Source organism: Amblyomma americanum, chromosome 9, assembly GCF_052857255.1.
Source record: "Amblyomma americanum isolate KBUSLIRL-KWMA chromosome 9, ASM5285725v1, whole genome shotgun sequence".
NCBI lineage: Eukaryota > Metazoa > Arthropoda > Arachnida > Ixodida > Ixodidae > Amblyomma > Amblyomma americanum.
In genome coordinates this window covers 135,016,932-135,035,639 of record NC_135505.1, presented here as the reverse complement: position 1 = coordinate 135,035,639, position 18,708 = coordinate 135,016,932, and the positions used below count along the sequence as shown (strand labels likewise).

The 18,708-nt window shown below is 45.4% G+C and overlaps 2 protein-coding genes across 10 annotated transcripts in view; one reads left to right on the top strand and one right to left on the bottom strand.

The window, feature by feature from the left end:
• Positions 1-1,367: 1,367 nt before the first annotated feature.
• LOC144104467 (adenosine 5'-monophosphoramidase HINT2-like) lies at positions 1,368-8,584 on the bottom strand. Of its 2 annotated transcripts, none has more exons than XM_077637507.1 (5): positions 8,392-8,584; positions 7,731-7,868; positions 6,531-6,635; positions 3,058-3,130; positions 1,368-1,556 (listed from the first exon to the last, which is right to left on the bottom strand). In XM_077637507.1, the coding sequence occupies exons 1-5, from the start codon at positions 8,545-8,547 to the stop codon at positions 1,465-1,467; spliced, it is 564 nt and encodes a 187-aa protein (XP_077493633.1). In that variant the 5' UTR covers positions 8,548-8,584; the 3' UTR covers positions 1,368-1,464. The 2 variants fall into 2 exon arrangements, with proteins under 2 accessions (XP_077493633.1, XP_077493634.1); XM_077637508.1 differs by lacking the exon at positions 8,392-8,584 and adding an exon at positions 7,958-8,069.
• A 42-nt stretch (positions 8,585-8,626) lies between these two features.
• Positions 8,627-18,708, top strand: part of pns (DENN domain containing pinstripe) — a 57,952-nt gene continuing 47,870 nt past the window's right edge. For 6 of the 8 annotated variants that reach the window (XM_077637503.1, XM_077637505.1, XM_077637501.1 and 3 more), the window contains exons 1-4: positions 8,627-8,848; positions 14,184-14,293; positions 17,057-17,227; positions 18,308-18,478. In XM_077637503.1, the coding sequence (XP_077493629.1) occupies positions 8,743-8,848; positions 14,184-14,293; positions 17,057-17,227; positions 18,308-18,478 (558 nt within the window). In that variant the 5' untranslated portion in view covers positions 8,627-8,742. The remainder of the gene's footprint in view (positions 8,849-14,183; positions 14,294-17,056; positions 17,228-18,307; positions 18,479-18,708) is intronic. The other 2 variants (XM_077637506.1, XM_077637504.1) reach the window with 1 other exon arrangement.

Below are 18,708 nucleotides of genomic sequence, written 5' to 3'. Positions count from 1 at the left end.
ACACGGTAAACGGGAGGCCGGGCGCAAGTTTGACGTCGACGAAAATTGTGTTCGCTGCTCGTGTATGCAAATGCAAGACCATGCCGACACTGCCCGAACCCGGAAGGCTTTCCGTGGTTAACAATGCAAGTTCCCAAAACTTAAAGAGGACCTCATCGAGTACGTTCGCACTACTAGGAGAAACGGCTTCGCGGTCTCTACGGAAATGATGCGCATGAAAGTAATCGCCATCGCTCAGCACATGAACATTCGTCCTGCGGACTTCAAAGCTCGTCGAGGATGGCTTTAACGCTTTAAGCAACGGCACCAACTATCCACCCGCCGTCGAACGACGACATGCCAGAAGCTGGCAGCCGAATACGAGGACCGAAAAATGGAGTGTCATCACTTTATCAACGCACTTCGGAGGGCGCATGAGTACGACCTCTCACAGGTATAGGCAATGCTGATCAGACCACCGTCTGCTTCGATGCCGCTGAAAATTGCACGGTGGAGGTGTCTCCGTGCGTACTACTGGCGCCTAACGGCAAAGGTGCAGTGATGCTATGCATCACCGCCGATGGAAGGAAGCTTCCGCCCTGCGTTGTCGTTAAGAGAAAGACTCAAGCCAAGAGAGAAGTTCCCCTGCAAATATCGTAGTCCGGGTGAAAGAATAATGTCGGATGTCGACGAATTGGCCATAGACTGGCTGAAAACAGTGTGGCAAATCCGACCAGGAGGCTTGCACATCGCAAAGCCCTTCTTGTGGTCGACAGCTTTAGAGGGCAGCTAACAGACTCAGTAAAGACTCGGCTGCAGCAGATTGCCAAATGGACTTGGCCGTAATTCCTGCTGGCCTGGAAAGCGTGCTGATGCCACTCGATGTTTGCGTTAACCGCCCATTCAAGACGGAATTTCCTCGGTGCTACACCGAGTGGATGGCCGCCGGCAACCACGGAACAACTCAGAGAGGGCGGCTGAAGCGAGCGTCCCTCCAGCAAGTGTGTGCTTGGATTCTGCATGCGCGGCGTTCGTTGTTAGTGGATACCATCTCAAAATGTTATAGAATCACAGTGCTGTCAAACGCCATGGATGGCACAGACCATAAACAGCTTTGGGAGCATGCCAATGAGGCGAGCTAGCCTGACAGCGGTGAGTGCCAATGAGCTCAGCTCGTCCGACGGCGATTAGGGCGGAAGCGGCGATGAATGGTGAAAAAAAATGTTCGTCTCTGTCGCCAGGTTTCTCATTATCTGACGCAGTAGTCGCAGCAGCACCACAGTGTGTTAATGTGTAGCTATAGGCCGGATTCATGTATAACGCGCAACTGAAAAAATTTGATGAAAAAATGCGGCTTATACATGAGTATATATATGGTACACAAAAAATTTGCTATAAAAGCTTTTAGCAAGTTTATTTCTAACAAAAGTAAAATGTAACAGTGTAGATGCAAGTATAACTTTTTGGCAACATTCTTTTCACTAGTTATCCAGGCGGCCATCCCAGCTGGCGGCCACCAAGGACATGCAGGTGGAGGTGGTAGACAGACTGGCAGCCTTGCTTCCCGTTGTTGATCACTGCAAAACCAAATAAATAAAAACAAATGCTACTGCCTCAGCAAACATCCTCCATAAGGCTTACATAGGTGTTGGCCAGGACCATGTTTGCAGCTGGAGTCGAATTAATGAGGTTTTACTGTATATGTCCATATGCGTGTTTGGAACGCATCAAAAAATAGTTTTTTAAAAGTCTAGTTACTTTCATCCTTAGCTGTTATTTTCTTGAAGAACCCACTGGTATGTGGCAAATACAAAGCCAACAATGCAGTCATACCATAAAAGCGGCCATACTCACAATAAAATTCAATACATAGGTGTCCATGAAACAATGTGTATCAAACAATGCCATCAGATATTTTGTGTATTCAGACATAACATGCACTTCTGCTCAATACCCCACTTTTCTCATCCCATGACAAAGTAAAAAAAATATGTGATCCTTAAACAGGCCTTGAACTACCGCTGTCCACCTCTCGTGTGTGACTGCACCTCCGTGCAGATATCAGTCAGGTTATACGATGCATACCAACTGCAAACAACAACGCAAAAGTGGGGTCTTTCTCTCGACTTTCCCATTATGTTAACATGATACACTATTGCAGCCAGTACAAGTGGGGGGGGGTGTCACCATTCACACTAACACGCACTGTGCCCAGTGCCCCTGCATCAGTACAGTAGTGGGAGCCAGGTTGCTGGGGGCAGCAGCACCAGTCAGAATTGGGAAATGAGGCAATGCACCCACAGACATAAATTACAAGTAAACAGAAGAAAGAAATTATTCTCAGAAAAATTGCAAAAGTTAAACATTGTACACTTGATTCTAACGTCCCTGTCGAAGATATAAGAAAGGCTCTTCTGGGACACAGCAGACAACACTGAGTATTATATTGTCTTCAAGGCATTTGCCATGATGATCAAAGCAGTGAAATGGGGCTTCTTTAACAAGACTGAATCACTAAGTCTATTTAAAGTTGAGGGTTTGAAAATTTATTCCAAGCCACGGAAGCAGCAATGGCCAGTTACATTACTTCCTCACTCCATCCTGCACACAACTTGCACTTCAGCAAATGACCATAGTGATATATCAATCTGCAATGATTATTTGAAAACCAATGGTTAGGTGTGCTATCTCAAAATCCATTTTTTACCCAATGTGAAAGCACCGCTAGCATCAGCAGCCAAGGTGATTAATTCCCCAAGCCTGTCAGAGCAGTCCACGACTGACTGCCGTCTTGGCTATTGTAAGCCAGGCTGTCGCAACAACTGAAACCACAGAGAGACAGTTGCATGCCCTGCACACAAATTTTTCCCACCAAACAGAACCACTTGTAACTGAAACCACAGGCGCAGGCCAGTCTCAAACAGTTCTTATGTCTAAGGTGTTTTATGAATTCAGCCAGCCCGATTTCACTGGCATCGGCTGTAGTTTCATTTCAGTGTCAGCAACTATAAGACACAGTGTAGTTGAACGGTTAGCAAAAGTGGCATGCGCAAACTAAAGGTAAGACCTAACCCATACCTAGCCTGTAACCATCCACAAGCTTTTCTTGTGCAGCCACTTTCTTAGCTGCCAGCATCAGGTGACCCAGCAGCTGGAACATAAATAAGGAACCAAATATAACACGCACAAATTTGCACTAGAACTGCAAAACAAACAGCACAAAAATTTGGTCACTACCCATTATTAGAGGGGCAACACAACAATTTGGGTATGGTGATGCAGGTTGGCCATTCACAAACCAGAAGCTGGAAAAGGCAGCCACTTGCATCACCAATACAGATCTAGGTTTTTGCTAGACCGCAGTTTTATGGCCGGACCCTGGCAAGAACGAAAATGCCAAGTAAAAGCAGAAAGCATGCTGGTTGCTACCAAGCTCCCAATATGGCAGTAAAACCAGCATTCTTCTTCGTATTAAAGTGGCATTAAACTGAGCTACCCATCCCAAGCCTATTATTTGTGCAACCTCAGGTGTTTTGTGGTTAGGTAATCTGCTCAAGGGCAAACTATTCATCATAATTATAATCTTATGTTCTATTCCAACGAGTAGGTTACAGCGCCAAAATAGGCTACAGCTCGTACAGCCAAAGGAAAGCTATTCACAACACTGTTGTGACATAAATAACAAACTTTAACAAAAAATACATATGACTCCATATGTACTGCGTATAAGGCCCCTTGACTTCCTCTACAAAAAATTATGAATTCCGCAAACTGAAAACAAAGAATCCGCAAAATTCCCCAGGGGAGATATAATAGTGCTTTAGAATGTCCCTCTCCCATTGTATTCGGAACCAAGGTACCATCATGAATTTTTGTTTCCCCTGAGGTTTTCAACGTAGCTAAAGGAACCTTCACTACTAGGGTTGAGAGTTTCCAGGAGGAGAAGCCAGCTCTTTACTTACCCCAGGGCAAAGCACATGACATGCAACTGCAAAGGAAAAGGCTATGGATGCGGAAAAAAGGCGGTGCTGGCCATTGGGAAAGACAAAGAATTGAAAAAGTTCAGTGGAGTAAGGGAAGCAAATAATGGTGAACCGGCGCAGGGCTAGGCAGTTCAAAGCACAGAGTAGCATGAGCACCCTGGTGACAGTACTTGCTGCTGCATGGGAGGATGTATGCGTTAAAGAAAATTAAGCTTGGCTTCACTTAAATGTGGTGTGCATGTCTGATGCATTGCCCTTCAAAAATGTCGACGTATCACAGCTTCTGTATTCTAGCATGCCATCTGTGTTTTCTCGGGGGCCTTCAGCTATGGCTGCCCTGAACAGATTTTAAGATTTTTCTTTTTTTAATTTCACCCAAGTTGTCCAACTCCCCCCTCATGATATATTCATGCAAATAAGGTATGGTTTGGTTTATGGGGTTTAACGTCCCAAAGCGACTCAGGCTATGAGGGATGCCGCAGTGAAGGGCTCCGGAAATTTCGACCACCAAAGGTTCTTTAACATGCACTGACATCGCACAGTACATGGGCCTCTAGAATTTCGCCTCCATCGAAATTCGACTGCCGCGGCCTGGACAAATAAGGTATATTAGTAATTTTTCTATCATACTGTTGTTCCTACTGATGTCTGTAACAAAAACAGCACCAAAAATGAAAATGTGGCTGTTAACACACAGTTCTGCTAAAAATGCTTAAATCCGAAATTTTTCACAGAACCAAGGGAAACTACAGGCCTGAACTATGTATGCATCACAGAAATTTGCCCTTTTATGGTGGCAGAGCAGTACCTTTAATGACGAGAATGAATGAGGAAACAACGTATGGGGGTTTAACGTCCCAAAGCGACTCAGGCTATGAGGGATGCCGTAGTGAAGGGCTCCGGAAATTTCGACCACCAAAGGTTCTTTAACGTGCACTGACATCGCACAGTACATGGTCCTCTAGAATTTTGCCTCCATCGAAATTCGACTGCCGCGGCCTGGACAAATAAGGTATATTCGTAATTTTTCTATCATACTGTTGTTCCTACTGATGTCTAACAAAAACAGCACCAAAAATGAAAATGCGGCTGTTAACACACAGTTCTGCTAAAAATGCTTAAATCCGAAATTTTTCACAGAACCAAGGGAAACTACAGGCCTTAACTATGTATGCATCACAGAAATTTGCCCTTTTATGGTGGCAGAGCAGTACCTTTAATGACGAGAATGAATGAGGAAACAACGATTTTCAAGCGGTAGATGACAGTTAAGAGCTAATCAACCAAAACTGTCAACACTGACATTGCTACAGGCTCTGCAGGCAAATATGCAAACAGGTCTATGGAACAAATGTTTCACCCATGACTGGGTTAACAAGCGTGGCCATCACCTATTACAACTATCGCTGCACTTTACTAACAGGCAAAGGTGACTATATAATTTGGAAGTCTAATTTGCAACCACGGTTCATCACAAATGCTAAGACAGCCACATGCTGAAAGAAAGTATAACTGGGATGCCAGCACTTTCGTCACTCTTTTCTACTACTACTATAAGAGCTTATTGCTACAATACCGAGGTGAGCCTAACTAGTTCACAGCATCCTCTCCACTAACAAGGCAGACCTGGCTAGCATTCGACCACCCAATAGACCACACAGTCTTGGCATACCACATGATATGCTCGAAGCATTGTGCTCCACATCAACAAAGTGCTTTCTCTTTATGGACACTCCCAATACCTGCTCAAAGGTATCCAGTTATTTAAGCTCACCCAAGCTTATGAACAGTACAATCTAGCGCCAGCTTCCATTGCTTCTGCTCATTACCATTAGGTTGTTGTTCTGACAAGAGATTTACACCAAGCAGTTTATCACCACAAACACAACAAGCTAAACACAAGCAGCATTCACCAACTACTAGGAGCATGCAAGGAGGTTGCATTACTACCAAAGGTAAGGCTTTTTAAAAGTCTTTAATAAATACACTCAGCAGACAATAATTAGTTTCACGAGCACTAACCAAGCTAGGATCAGCACATCTAAGAGCAAATAATGCTTTGTGTTCATTTCATGAGGTCAGTGGTGCACACAACTACCACTTAAAATAATAACTAAATGATTTCTACGCCCCCAGAGTTTCACTGTGGGATGTAATACATGTATTGGTGGGTTCTGGACCAATTCTGACCATGTAGTGTCTTTTTACGTACACCAATATCACACACAAGCTTTAATGCACTTCATCTCCATAAAAACGCAGCAACCATGGCCAAGATCGAATCTACAAATCCTCTCTGAGCACATCACAACTGGAATGCTGTTATAACATCCCAAAGCGACTCAGGCTATGAGGGATGGCGTAGTGGAGATCTTCAGATAATTTCGACCACCTGGGTTGTTTAATGCACAATGATATCGCACAGTACACGGGCCTCTAGCATTTCGCCTCCATGGAAATGCGACTGCCGTGGCCGGGAGAAGTGCTATGATATCTGTAGTGACAATCTGTTCTGGTAAAGTCTGCGATGTGTAGACAGGTTTTGAAAGGGCGGGCAGCTAACTTTACCGCAACATCTGCCTCGGTGGCCGAGTCCAGCATGGGAATCGGCTTCCGCGGAATGACCAGAAAGTGGACAGGGGCCTGTGGATTCACATCCCTGAAGGCAATGCACTGCACAACAAAAGATAAAGAAACGGAAGAGATGTCGACCTCAATTCAAGCCAGAGTTACCACAACCAGAGTCTATTCACACTGACTGTTTCATGCCACTGACAAGGAATGCAGTGCCATTCAGAGTTCAAAGACAGCCACAGTTGTATCACAAAGAAAACACAGATCGATTTTCAAAACACTGCACTAGGCTTACAACCAAGGTGTGACAACACCCCTTGCTCAAAATGTTTAAGCAATGGTTTCAAACATTCCAGCAGCACCTCTTTGCAACTGCTAATGTTACCCACATAATAACCTGCTCTACATGTTCACTTCACTCCAACAACGTCAAAATTTCTTTCTCGCTCAGCGGCTTCAAGAGCTGACACAGGACAACTTTTAGGTGCATTTACGTGTTCATCATGTACAATATCAAATCCGACCTCTGTACATGTACAAACATGTCTTCAGAGAAACTTAATAATTGGTTTTTCTGGAAAGGGAATGGTGCAGTATCTGTCTCATATATTGTTGGACACCTGAACCGCGGCCGTAAGGGGAAGGATAAAGGAGGGAGTTAAAGAAGAAAGGGGTGTCGTAGTGGAGGGCTCCGGAATAATTTCGACCACCTGGGGATCTTTTTAACCTGCACTGACATCACACAGCACACAGACGCTTCTGAAATTCAATTTAGTGATGCAACTCATTTCTGCAGCCAAACTTACAATGAGAAAGCCTTTCGTTAACTACAACACATATACCCTATAACCACTTCCTTGTTCAGTTTTCACAGTGACACTTGGTTATCTCACATTTTTCTTACATTGTCTTCAATGAACTGCAGATGTAGTAAGTCCACGTGCACGTTATTAAAGGTCTGCTAGAGCTAAACAATAACAGCCAGCAAAGCCGCCAACAAAACTGCATTTAACCCGCGCTGACTGGCCTGCAGGCCAGCGCTTTCAGCTGGCAGAGGTCACTTTCATCGGAAACCACTCAGCTCATCGTAAATGCACTGCCCTACAAACGCGAGATCTGGGTTGCCGCATAAAACCAGTTCGACCAATGCATATCAGACTGCTCGGCGAGATTCTTCTCGTCGTCTCCGCATACCTTGTCGTCCTTGTAAATTATGTCGGCCGGCAAGCTTCCATCAAGGATCTTGGAAAAGATGGTCGGCTTGGTGTCCGACGCTGTCGCATTCTGCGCCTTGAACACTTCGTCGCTGCTGCTGTTAGATGTTTTCGAACTCTGGAAGAGCGCAACGACCACAAGGCAACTCAGAAACAACGACGGCATCACTGTGAAAGCAGCGGTATTGGCGCAACCGGTCAGCATACCATGTAGTTTCGCGAAAGCTGCTAGCGCGCTGTCGACAAAATATAAAGGTGGCCCAACAGGTCGGCGTGGCACCGTGAGAGAGAAAAATAATGGCCGAAAAAAAAAAGTGATTTGCTTCTGCGCGTGTTTTCTTCGGACCCACTTTATTTTCTTCCGTCTAGCAAGATCGCGCGAGCTAAATCGCGAGTGTTTTTTTGGCACACACTCAAAACTCAAGACCACGCGGGTTCAATCGCGGTGTTCCAGAAAGTTCAACCGATAAGCTTTCTGCGCCCTTTTATCTATCGAGCAACTAAACGCACGTCACCACGCATCGCCAAATCCTCGGAACCACCAGCGCGGGTTCCCACGGGAACCCAAGTCCCATATCCGTATCACAACACGTGAAGGACAACACGCGACCAAAAGCTTAGGAGGAAAATAAAAAGCTCACAGAAGATAATGCGAGCCTTGCAGTCACAGAAAGCAGTCTCCTCTGCGTACTCGAGCCCGGAAATATTCGCTGGAGCGAACAAGAACTCCGAGAGACGAAGGCGACACAAACTTTCCGTGCAAAGTCAGCTGACGACAAGGCCCTGAGGGCGGCCATGTCACGTACCGCACTCTCGCGCGCTTGTGGTCTGTGTGCGCGGTTTTGTTTTTGCCGCTACAGGCGCTGCTCGCGCATGCGCGGTGGCGCCGTTAAATGCCTCTCCAACATGGCGGCGCGGAGGTGAGGCTGGCGAGCTGAAAACAATGTCTGGCCCGGGCGCCTAGTTGTGTCTCAATTTCCCCTCACCGAGCTATGACTTCTCTGGGGTCGGTCTTCGCGTCCGAGAAACGCCTAGCCGATTACTTCGTCGTGTGTGGACTCGACCTCGAGTCGGGCCTCGAACCAGACGCGCTTTCGGGTAAGACCCTTCTGTATGTCCCTACCACAGTTGGCGCAGAGAAGAAAAAAAAGAATTGTGCTGTGCTTTGAGGCGTTAAGAAGTGGGATTTTCTTATAGAAGTGTACTTCTGTGTTTTGCTTGCCGAAGCAGTTCCCTATCTTCGCAGAACGGCGGAAATTCTGTCAAGTTTGCAACTGCGCGGAAAGAAGACTGTGTGTTGCTGTTTCGCTCAGGCCCGTTTCCTCGAATCGTCACTCGCACACCTTGATGCTGCGAACAACGTAGTTGCGTGGTCTTTCGCGAAAACTTTTTTTTTTTTTGCGTGTGGTGTGATTCTGAGATGGCCCTTCTCTGGTCGTTCAGCCCAGTAACCTTCGCTAGCGCTCGGTATTTTTTTTTTTTTACTGCCGGAACGGTTTCCGCGACGGTGCGTGACCCGTCGACAAGTCGGCCGCGCCAGGAAGCGAGCTTCTCGCTGCGACAGCGCATTGTCAGAGGTGAACTCGCCACTTTCTCTTCACTTTCTCCGAGCAACCCGGATTTCGAAATTCCTTGCTCGCGTGAGCGGTGTCAGGTGCAGCATTTTTCCACCCGCGAATGTGCCTTCAACCCCGCACTGTTGGTTGAGCAAAGCAGCTCGCGTGCTGCATCGTTAAGCGCACGTGCGTTTTTTTTTCTTTTTAATCGAATCTCCCCCTCGCAGTAATCCACCCGGTGCAGTGCGCCCCAGATATCGAACTTTCTCGGGCGCGTGCTATATTTAATTCTTGGTCTCTGTATGTCTTGAGGCGTCATTTGCTCGCTGGTCCATGGCAATTCTCTAAACCGCCGCGTTTGAATCGACCTTGTAGTTTCTTTAGCTCCCCTGAAACGTCCATCGCAGACGCGGGTGTTCACTAATTAGGTTAAGGTGTTTGCGTTAATCCGAGCGCTAGTCCAATTGATTACCTGAACTCCGAGTTGTTGTAGCTGTCGCATTGCTGTATAAAACGGGCTTTGATGAAGGTTGCCTATTTATGTGACCGGCGTATTGGAAGCTGTGCCCTTAACCATAACTGAAATGTGAACTTTCACGCCGTGGTCGGCCATGGCGTCACGCTTTTCACCTGAGCAGGAAGCTATACACATCCTGTGTAGCTAGTTTCGTGACTCACACCAGCTTCACAGTTGCCATGGCAACGACATTCCGCGGTGACACATGTGAAACACTTGCTGCATCCTGAACAGCTGAGATCATCATGTATTGTGTTTTCATTGTTAACTTCCTGAAATGACATAGCGGCAGCAGCTGTGCAGGTCGTTCTTTGGCGGGATTGGAATTCAGTCGCATTGCCTGCAGCTGCATTGCATTTCATCTTTGATTTTGTGTTTAACCTGCGCAGCATTATTTGCTTAGTAAGGTGTGGGTGCGGGCTAGTTGGTAATGCATTGTAAGACGAAAAGTGCGAAAAAAACACGGGCGCAAAGAAAGGCGAAGGACAAGCGCTAACTTCCAACTGATGTTTATTAGAAACATCGAAAGATATATAGGCACATGAAAGTGGGGAAGACAGAAACTAACAATGACAGCAGCATACAAAAAGTCATATCGCTCGATACCCGCTCAGATACATCATCTCCTTTTTTGAAAGGCCGATTGATGGCGTGCTTACGCAACCACTGCCCGTCCTATCAATCTCTAGCGCCTCCAATATCTCCCTTGTGATTTGCGAAGGATGCCGGTCGATAATTACAGATTATTCGCCACCCTTGACATGTACTCAAGGTGGTTGTAATGAAAAATGTTTTTCGGTGCTGAGAAAATTATGATACCACATGCACTATCTGGCCGGTTTATTCACCTTGCAGCTATTTTACGCTTAATTCACTCGTTCAGATTTTTTTTATGTGTGTGTTGCATTCTACTGAAGGCCACGTAATCATGCTTTCTAGCTTTGAATGACTGCCAAGAGTTGTTTTAAAACTTTTTGGAAGACAAAATTGTTATGTTCTTGGACCCTGAAGGTAATGAAATAAATTAATACATGCATTTTTTGCCACTGATAGCCACGCACTAAACACCGTGCCTTGCTTTGTACGGAGTACTGGGACTCTGAGTGCAGAAAATTTTTGACTACCAGCATAACTCACAAGTGAGGAGCTGAATAATTTCTAGCACTGTTCAGGGCTAGCAAGTGATGGTTGTAGCATTGTTCATTTCAGTATGTGAGTAGCGGTAGCGTAGAGTTCAGAAGTTGACCATTGAATAATCTGGGTTCAAGAAATAGATGCAGCCTTTAATTTGTGAAAATAAAAGAAGTCTAGCTTTCTGAAGCTTTAATATATGAGATCCTTCACAGCAAACGGTATTACACGTAAAGGGTGTTATGTGTTAAAAATTATTTTTAACTGGCAAACATCAATTGATGCACATTCATTAACATGACGACTTGGGCAAGAAAATCATTCCAGCCCACGTCATATGCAGAAAAACAAACTTTCAAAATGTTATTGTGTGGGCACATTGTAGGCACTCTGCATTAGAATAGCGTTTTGGCATGCACGATAAGCTTGTCAGACAAAGTTATTGTCCAGGGTCACAGTATGAAAAAAAACTGTGGTGGAGGCATGCTACCTTGTTATCTGTGGAGGCAAGCGTGAAAAGGCGAAGGTGCAGTTTTAGTTTGTTACGTTCATCCAATATGATAGCTGAAGAAAACGAATGTCTACATAGGTGTGAATAAATGGGTATATCGCATAGCTTTTTAACGTATATCCCTCTTTTAATATCTCATACCTGGGGCTTTTGAGGTATACTCTGCAAAAAAATAAAAAGTAAATAAAAATGTGCTAACACCCATGAGTTTGAGACTGAACATTCTTTTGCAGGCATGCAGTTTGGCAAGGAAGATGCGAGGGCAAGGTTATTGCAAACTAGCCATTAAAAAGGCATTGAGAAGAATAATTTGGTTAATATGCTGGGACCAAGTTGGATCGCGGGAATTGGGAGCGCCTTCTTTTGGGGGCACATGTGAAAGGCACTTGTGAAAGTGGCAGGTAGTTTTAACTTTTATTGTATACCTTGAAGGCCCTATAATTGAGTATCGCATGAGGGCAAAGCACAGTGGACGTTGTACCTGTACATCCTCACAAAATCAAATGCTCTAGATCCCTAGAAAAAAAAAGCTTTGAGGACACGCATGAGCTGTACACAGTTTGCTGTGATTCACATACCACATTTATTGATGTGTATGAGAGGAATTGGCATGACGACTATCATAGTAGAGCGGCAAAGAAAAAAAAATTATCATTGTGAGAGGGAACAATCCATGACATCTTGGACAAACAGGTGTGAAATTGGTTATGATTTTAGGTCTCCTCGATTTGGCTGCACTTTCTGCACTAGTTCACAAAAGTGCCGTGTCAGTGTAGTGCCAGTTCTTGCAGCGCGAGTGTAGCCCGACACTAGTGCTGTCGGTGGAGCGGCCAAATCGAGTGCAAAAGTGCAGTAACTTTCGTCTGCTGCAGCCATGTGTTTATGTTTGTCGCGTGTGTTCACATATGCGTGAGATTGTGCTATGTGCATTGAACATTGTGCAAATTTGCTCGAAGTGGCACATCTCGTGGAGCGGCTATAAAATTTGTTAATTCCAAAAGTGGTGAAGAATTTGACACCATTCTTTCCGTTGCGTTGTGCAAAGTGGCGCAGGCTGGTAGACCACTGCTTCAATGGGTACTTCGAAGAGGCAACAATGAATTCGAGAGGTTATTCAGAGTACCGCTCGAGACAATCTTTTACAGTCCATACGTGTGATTCAGGCTGCTTCCGTTCTATCGAAAAGTGACTGCGGTTGTCCGCCAAGAGTTGCCTGATCTATATTTGAACTCAATATTTGAACTATTTTTGAACTTTCGGCGGACGGTGACAGCGACGTGGCTGTCAGAGGCTAACTGGCAATTTGAAGATGTGGGCTGACGGCGACCTCAAGCCCAGTCGCTGTCGTAAGCGGAAGTACTGATGTCGCAGCGAGTCACAAACGTTGCGATCACCCACGTATTATAAATCATCTCACAATCTGCCTCTTATGGAAGCGCTCCACCGTGCTGCGTCTATAATAATAATTGCACACAAAAGAGAAATAGTGTAAGCAACGTGCGAGGCTGGACAGAAAGACGAGAACCCATACGCAGTACGTACTTGCGCCATGACAGCCAGTCGCTTACGCACGTACACAGACACGCGCACATACACACACTTACGCGCACTGTCATTTCAGCTGTTTGGTGAGGGCCCGGCGCAGATGCCGCATCTTTCACGGGTACGCGGCCGTCTCAGCCATGGTCTCAACACCGCTCACTGAAACAGGCATAGTCACCGTAGCATGGCCACGGAACCGTCTGCTACGGAGCGCGCCAATCACCTTGCACTACTTGCACGAGAAGAGAACTCGCCAGGAGGCTAGTGCAGCAGTGCAGAAGAACTCTTGTAGCACGAGGCCAAATCGAGTGCCGAAGTGCAGGTGGCACAAGCTGCACTCTCAAATCGAGTGCGAGAGTGCTGCACTTCCTGAACTGGTGCAGAAAGTGCAGCCAAATCAAGAAGACCTTTTACCATTCGTTTCAGCACTTTTCATAGAAGTTATTCAAGTTATTTTTCTTTGTTTTCTTTCCCTTTCTTTTAGCAATGTAACAACACAAAACTTTTATGGGTTGAGCCAGAGGGGAGTTGTTGCTATTCCTATCGTGCTACGTGGAGAACAAATGTTACCCAAGAAGTTCTTGAAGAAAAGCTTATGAGACCACACGAGTTGTCATTTATTCTTTAGTCCTCTGTTCATTACTCCTAGCTGGTCGCTTTCATTGAGTGCTGGTTTATTTGCTGGGCCTTCCATGTCATCCTTTTTGTGTTCCTGGTCTGACTACATTGTAGTTTCTCCTGTAATTGTGCCTGTAGTGACTTTGCCACAAAGACCTATGTTTGCTTCCTCTCATTATTTGTTCATTACTGCCAGGATGCAGTGTTGTCACCTCTCTGTTTGCTGTGTGAGATGCGAACAAAGTGCGTGGCATGGCACATAGTATGATCGTGGTCGTATGCTGCAGTTCCTGCGATACATGTGCCTTATCTCGAAAGTTTGCTGTTTTCATCTTTGACTTTAGGACAGCTGACAACGACGGTCGTTCAAACCACTGTGTGGCGTGTTTATGTTGCGATCACTGCTGTCAAGCTGAGTTTCTTTTGACGGCACATGTTTGGCCAGATAAACAGTGTGTTTTTCAGCGCATTAGTGTCCTTCTTTGCCTGAGTGCTATCATAGCTACCTGACAACATTTGGCGCTTTCTTGATGTCTCAATTCTGGGTCCTGTCCCCAGGCGACCACCTGCATTTTACGCCGTTGGACCGCTGTTACAAGGGCAAGGTCCTAGCACACTACCCAGAGAATGTCCCTTGGAACCCGTTCGACCCAAGCGCCATTGGCATGGTGAGGGAAACAAAACTACTGGAATGCTCGCTGTTTTTGTTTTTAGCTTTTCGTTGTTTTTTTCTGCATTCGTTGCAGCAAATTCTGCGCTTACAAAGGCAGCCCGAGGCCCTGGGCGAGTCATTTGTTCAGATAACTGTTGGAATGCGAAACGTGGGCTTGTTGCTACTTTGATAGCAGGGCATTCATTTTCACGGATGCGTTGAAAGAAAGGTCATTTCATCGTGTTGCTGCTCCGATAAATGGAGATAATTGAAAGACAGCAGTGGTTTGCTGTTAGGCTTAGCAATCCTACGAGGTACACAGAACAGAGTGCCTCTTTGTGGGACAAGATAAGGGAAAAATGTCAAAAGACAGTGTTTGCAAAGCTGTGGTTCCCTGATATGGGCTTGCAAATTCTTTGGGGTCCCTGCAGGACTTTACAGTTGTCTGGCCACTTGCTCCTAACAAATCAATTGAATTGAATTTTATTTTATTTGTGAACATTTATACAAAGCATGTTTGAAACAACATCTGGATCCCTAGCTAAAAGCTAGTTGGGAACCATGGAAATAATATCTAGTGAAACTAAGGGCAGGCATAAGATCAAACTGTTTATATTACACATGATGAAGGTCAGATGAGGCAGTGTGTTCTGTTCCAAGTTTGGAACATGGATTCAATCATGCACAACTCAAGACTAATTGTTTAAATGTCCAGAACCGCCGTGTAGCAGTTATAACGCATGTGTGAGCTAGCAAAACAAAGTTCTGCAAAACTTTTGTTTGTCTATTGATTGTTCCTTCATATATATATATATATATATATATATATATATATATATATATATATATATATATATATATATATATATATATATATATATATATATATATATATATATATATATATATATATATATATATATATATATAGCAATGGAAAATCCAGATTCTTAATCATGTCTTGCTGCTTCAGCTGCTGTTTTGTCATCATAATATTTCTGCTCCCATTCTTCTGCAGTTTTCGATCACCTTCATTAGTACACAGGCAAAGGCCCAATAACCAATTAATTTGTGGCTGAAAACTACTTTTGCGAAGTGTCAGAGAAGTGGGTAGTTATAGCATTTGTTGTAACCTAGTGTTGATTCTTAGAAGGCACTGTCAGTTGACCAGTGATGCCTTTTAGGTAGCAGCGGATTGGCGAAGGCAATGGCTAAGCTCACCTTGCCTCCCCTTGGGCTAGGTACAGCCAAAATAAAAAAAACAGCTTGATTTGCATTTGTTGTTGTACTACCTTATGGGACACGCAGCATTACCAATTCACGCGCGGGTGTCCATCCTGGCTGCTATGTTGTGTGATAGCGTATGTGGCTGACCTGCTGCATGTTCACCTTGAAAAACATGTAAACGCCGCATCACACTCCGATAAGATAAGGGTAGTGTCGGCAGAGCTTTCAAGTGGCAGAGGCACGTTTCTTCACCCCAGCGGCAGAGCTTTCAAGTGGCCGAGACCCGTTTCTTCACCCTGGCCAGAGGCGTTGTCAGCACTCAGAAGGAGGCTAGGTCGTCAGTCCGCACAGAATCATTATCAGTGGTCAGGTTCATTACAGGACAAAGGCCACTCTGTGAACGATTCCCGGCTACTCCTGTCTTGCATCATTGTGGTCATGCTAGAACTTGTTGGAGTAGAACAGGATGGAACACGAAGGGAGACGACGGGAACAAGCACCACTTCCAACCGGCTTATTGCACCCACGATGTACAAATATATCTTTTATCGTCATATGCACAGACATGATAAAGCATGCACAAAGAACCGCCAAGAAGAAATTCTTTCAGTGTGCTTTATCACGTCATTCTTTACCATCACACACTTGCATGTGTGTGTGTGATGAAAAGTTATGTGCATATGTGTTGTGGGTTCAGGAAAGCAGTTGAAAGTAGCACTTCATCCCATCGTCTCTCTTCATGTTTCATCCATTTTTTTTTTCACTCTTTTCTTTTTAAGCATCTAAAATCAATGCCTGCAGATTTCCCAACTATGCAAGCTAAAACCCACGAAGTACAAGGCTAGTATAGCCATCACTGCAGCCTACTTGAGCTTGGGCCGCGCTTTGACACGCAGAGGCTGCAGATCAGCTCATCGCAGTATCTTTCTTTCCCTGCTTGCAGCTTACTTTTCTGTAAGAAGAATGAAATGGGAGCACCTTGCATGTGGTGCTGAAGTTGTTGTTAACTATTTGCATCATCTGTTATTAATTAATGAGCCCTCTGTTTTTCTATATTGCATTAGCTTTTAGGCATACGTTTCAGTTAATAGGCAGCGAGGATTTTGTTTTCAATACAGAAGTACATCCTAGAGCTTGCACACTAGACTTTCGCATGAACAATTGGGTAGCTGCACTGCGGAGCTGGCCCATATTACAATCGGGGATCAAGCTCACCTTGATAACATAACGTTCAGGTATTGTCTTCGGCAGTGTGGTCTGTATACATCGACCGGGTAGCATACACTTCGTACAGGGCTGTTTGAGTAGGGGGACATAGATCATCCGTGTCGTCAAGGTGAGCTTGGAAGCAGCAGCAGGTGACGATGTAGGAGAGTTTCCATATGAAGGAGAGCAAAAATAGAGGCAAGGCAGGTAATCCGTCACAAGTGCGGTCGGTCGGACTGTCATTTCTGCAGCAGCTACATCCGTCAATTTGAGGGGTGTGTCTGCAACTCTTTTTTTTTTCACGGTGCCTTCTCACGTATGTCTGCCTCTCATCTCGCGTGTGCAGCTCTGCCTGCCACATGGGCTGTCATTCCGGACGCAGAAGCATGTGCGGGAGCCCTTCTTCCACCCGTTTGTCGTCACGCGGGAGGACGGCTCCCGTACATACGGCCAGGCGCTCACCTTCTACGAGGAGGTCACCGACCGGCAGATCTGCTCCGCCATGCAGACACTGCAGGTGAGGATCTGTGTGTGCAGTGGATGAGTTGTAACTAGTCTGGGTAATGTTTGTCATCTCTCTTAAGCTTCTGTGCCTTTATGGAACCCTGAAATGTTTTCAATTGATGTATCCTAGTGTAACAGATCTGTAGAGGAGGTCTTTGCAGGTATTCGAGTCAAATTTGAAAGCTGTGCATGGACCCTATAATTTAGAAATAATTTTTAAAAATTGCTGCTCACAATAGCTCGCAACCAATTAGGGCGACATCTCACCGCTGTGTCCCCACCCCGATGACGTCAGTGGACAGTTTTGGTGAAACGTCGCTTGGCAGCTAGCCGAGCCGAGAGAGGGCAAATACGGACTATCTTGACCAACTTATGAACAATTCTATCGTTACAGATTTATCGTATTAGCTGTGCTAGAACCTTCTGTTTGCGTCACAGGTGTGGCTTGCGTGCAACTTTTCCAAAAACAAATGGCAAAAACAAAACAAAGAGCAGTAAGAAACTTGTGCTACGAAGGCATGACTTATGGGCATCATGCGTGATGATTGCACGTAAAGCGCAACTTAGGCTTCAGTGACTGAAAGGCAGGGGGGGTCAACAATTTGTTGTTCCACCCTGACAGCAACGTAGTGGCACGTGCATAATAAACAAGGTAGTGTTATGGCAGCAAATCACTTGTAATGCAGAGGAAAAATAGCTGTTGGTTTGTTGGGTCAACAAAGTGGAGGCCAGTCTAGGGGCAGTTGAGAGTCTCGTTGGATGATGTTAGATTTTCATAAATATGGTAGCTGCAGCTTGACATAGAGAAGACTTGATTGGGCACCCTGTTATGGATGCAGCCAAGATGATAAAGACTACAAAGATTGTATGGTGGTTGTGGTGCTAACAATGATGGCAGTGTCGTTGCATGGTCACGATCAGTTGTCGCACTTTGCTGCGATACTGTTGTTCACTTTAAATGCACTGTGGTCTCTCTTGTGAACTCTGGATGCACCTATTTTGTTGTCCTGCAGTCATTGTGGATGTTAAACTGCAGTGGAGCCGGTATCAAACCCTTGCTCTCTCTCTCTCTCGCATCGCACTGTGGTTGCAGGCGATGCACCTGACTGAACTGAGCTCGAGTGGGAACAAGGCACCACTTGCGCGGACAGCGGCCATCAAGACAGAGGCACCCGTGTCGAGGTCACTGCCCAGGTCGTTTCGGCTCATGACAACCTCGAGGTCGTCAGATTCGACTGCTGGAGCCCTCTATGACATTACTAAGGTGAGGAGCGGATGCTGGGCACGATATTTCTTTGCTTTTTTTTTAATGCATAAACGCATCCTAGGGGTTGCAAGCAAGATTTCTGCGGACCATGTTTTGTATACATGCAATGCAGCAACGCCTTTCTGTCCACACTGCAGGGCCCACGTGACCGCTTACATCTTCATAGGCACACGCTGGGTACTATCACACTCAGTACAACCTGCAATATTGTTACGTGACGGCAAGCC

Excerpts from the sequence above, each read along its gene's own strand:
- LOC144104467 (XM_077637507.1), bottom strand. The coding sequence starts at position 8,547 with ATGGCCGCCCTCAGGGCCTTGTCGTCAGCTGACTTTGCACGGAAAGTT. Across the intron at positions 7,869-8,391 it reads CAAGGCTCGCATTATCTTCT|AGTTCGAAAACATCTAACAG; the intron begins GTGAGCTTTTTA and ends GCGCTCTTCCAG. Across the intron at positions 1,557-3,057 it reads TGTGGATGGTTACAGGCTAG|TGATCAACAACGGGAAGCAA; the intron begins GTATGGGTTAGG and ends TTGGTTTTGCAG.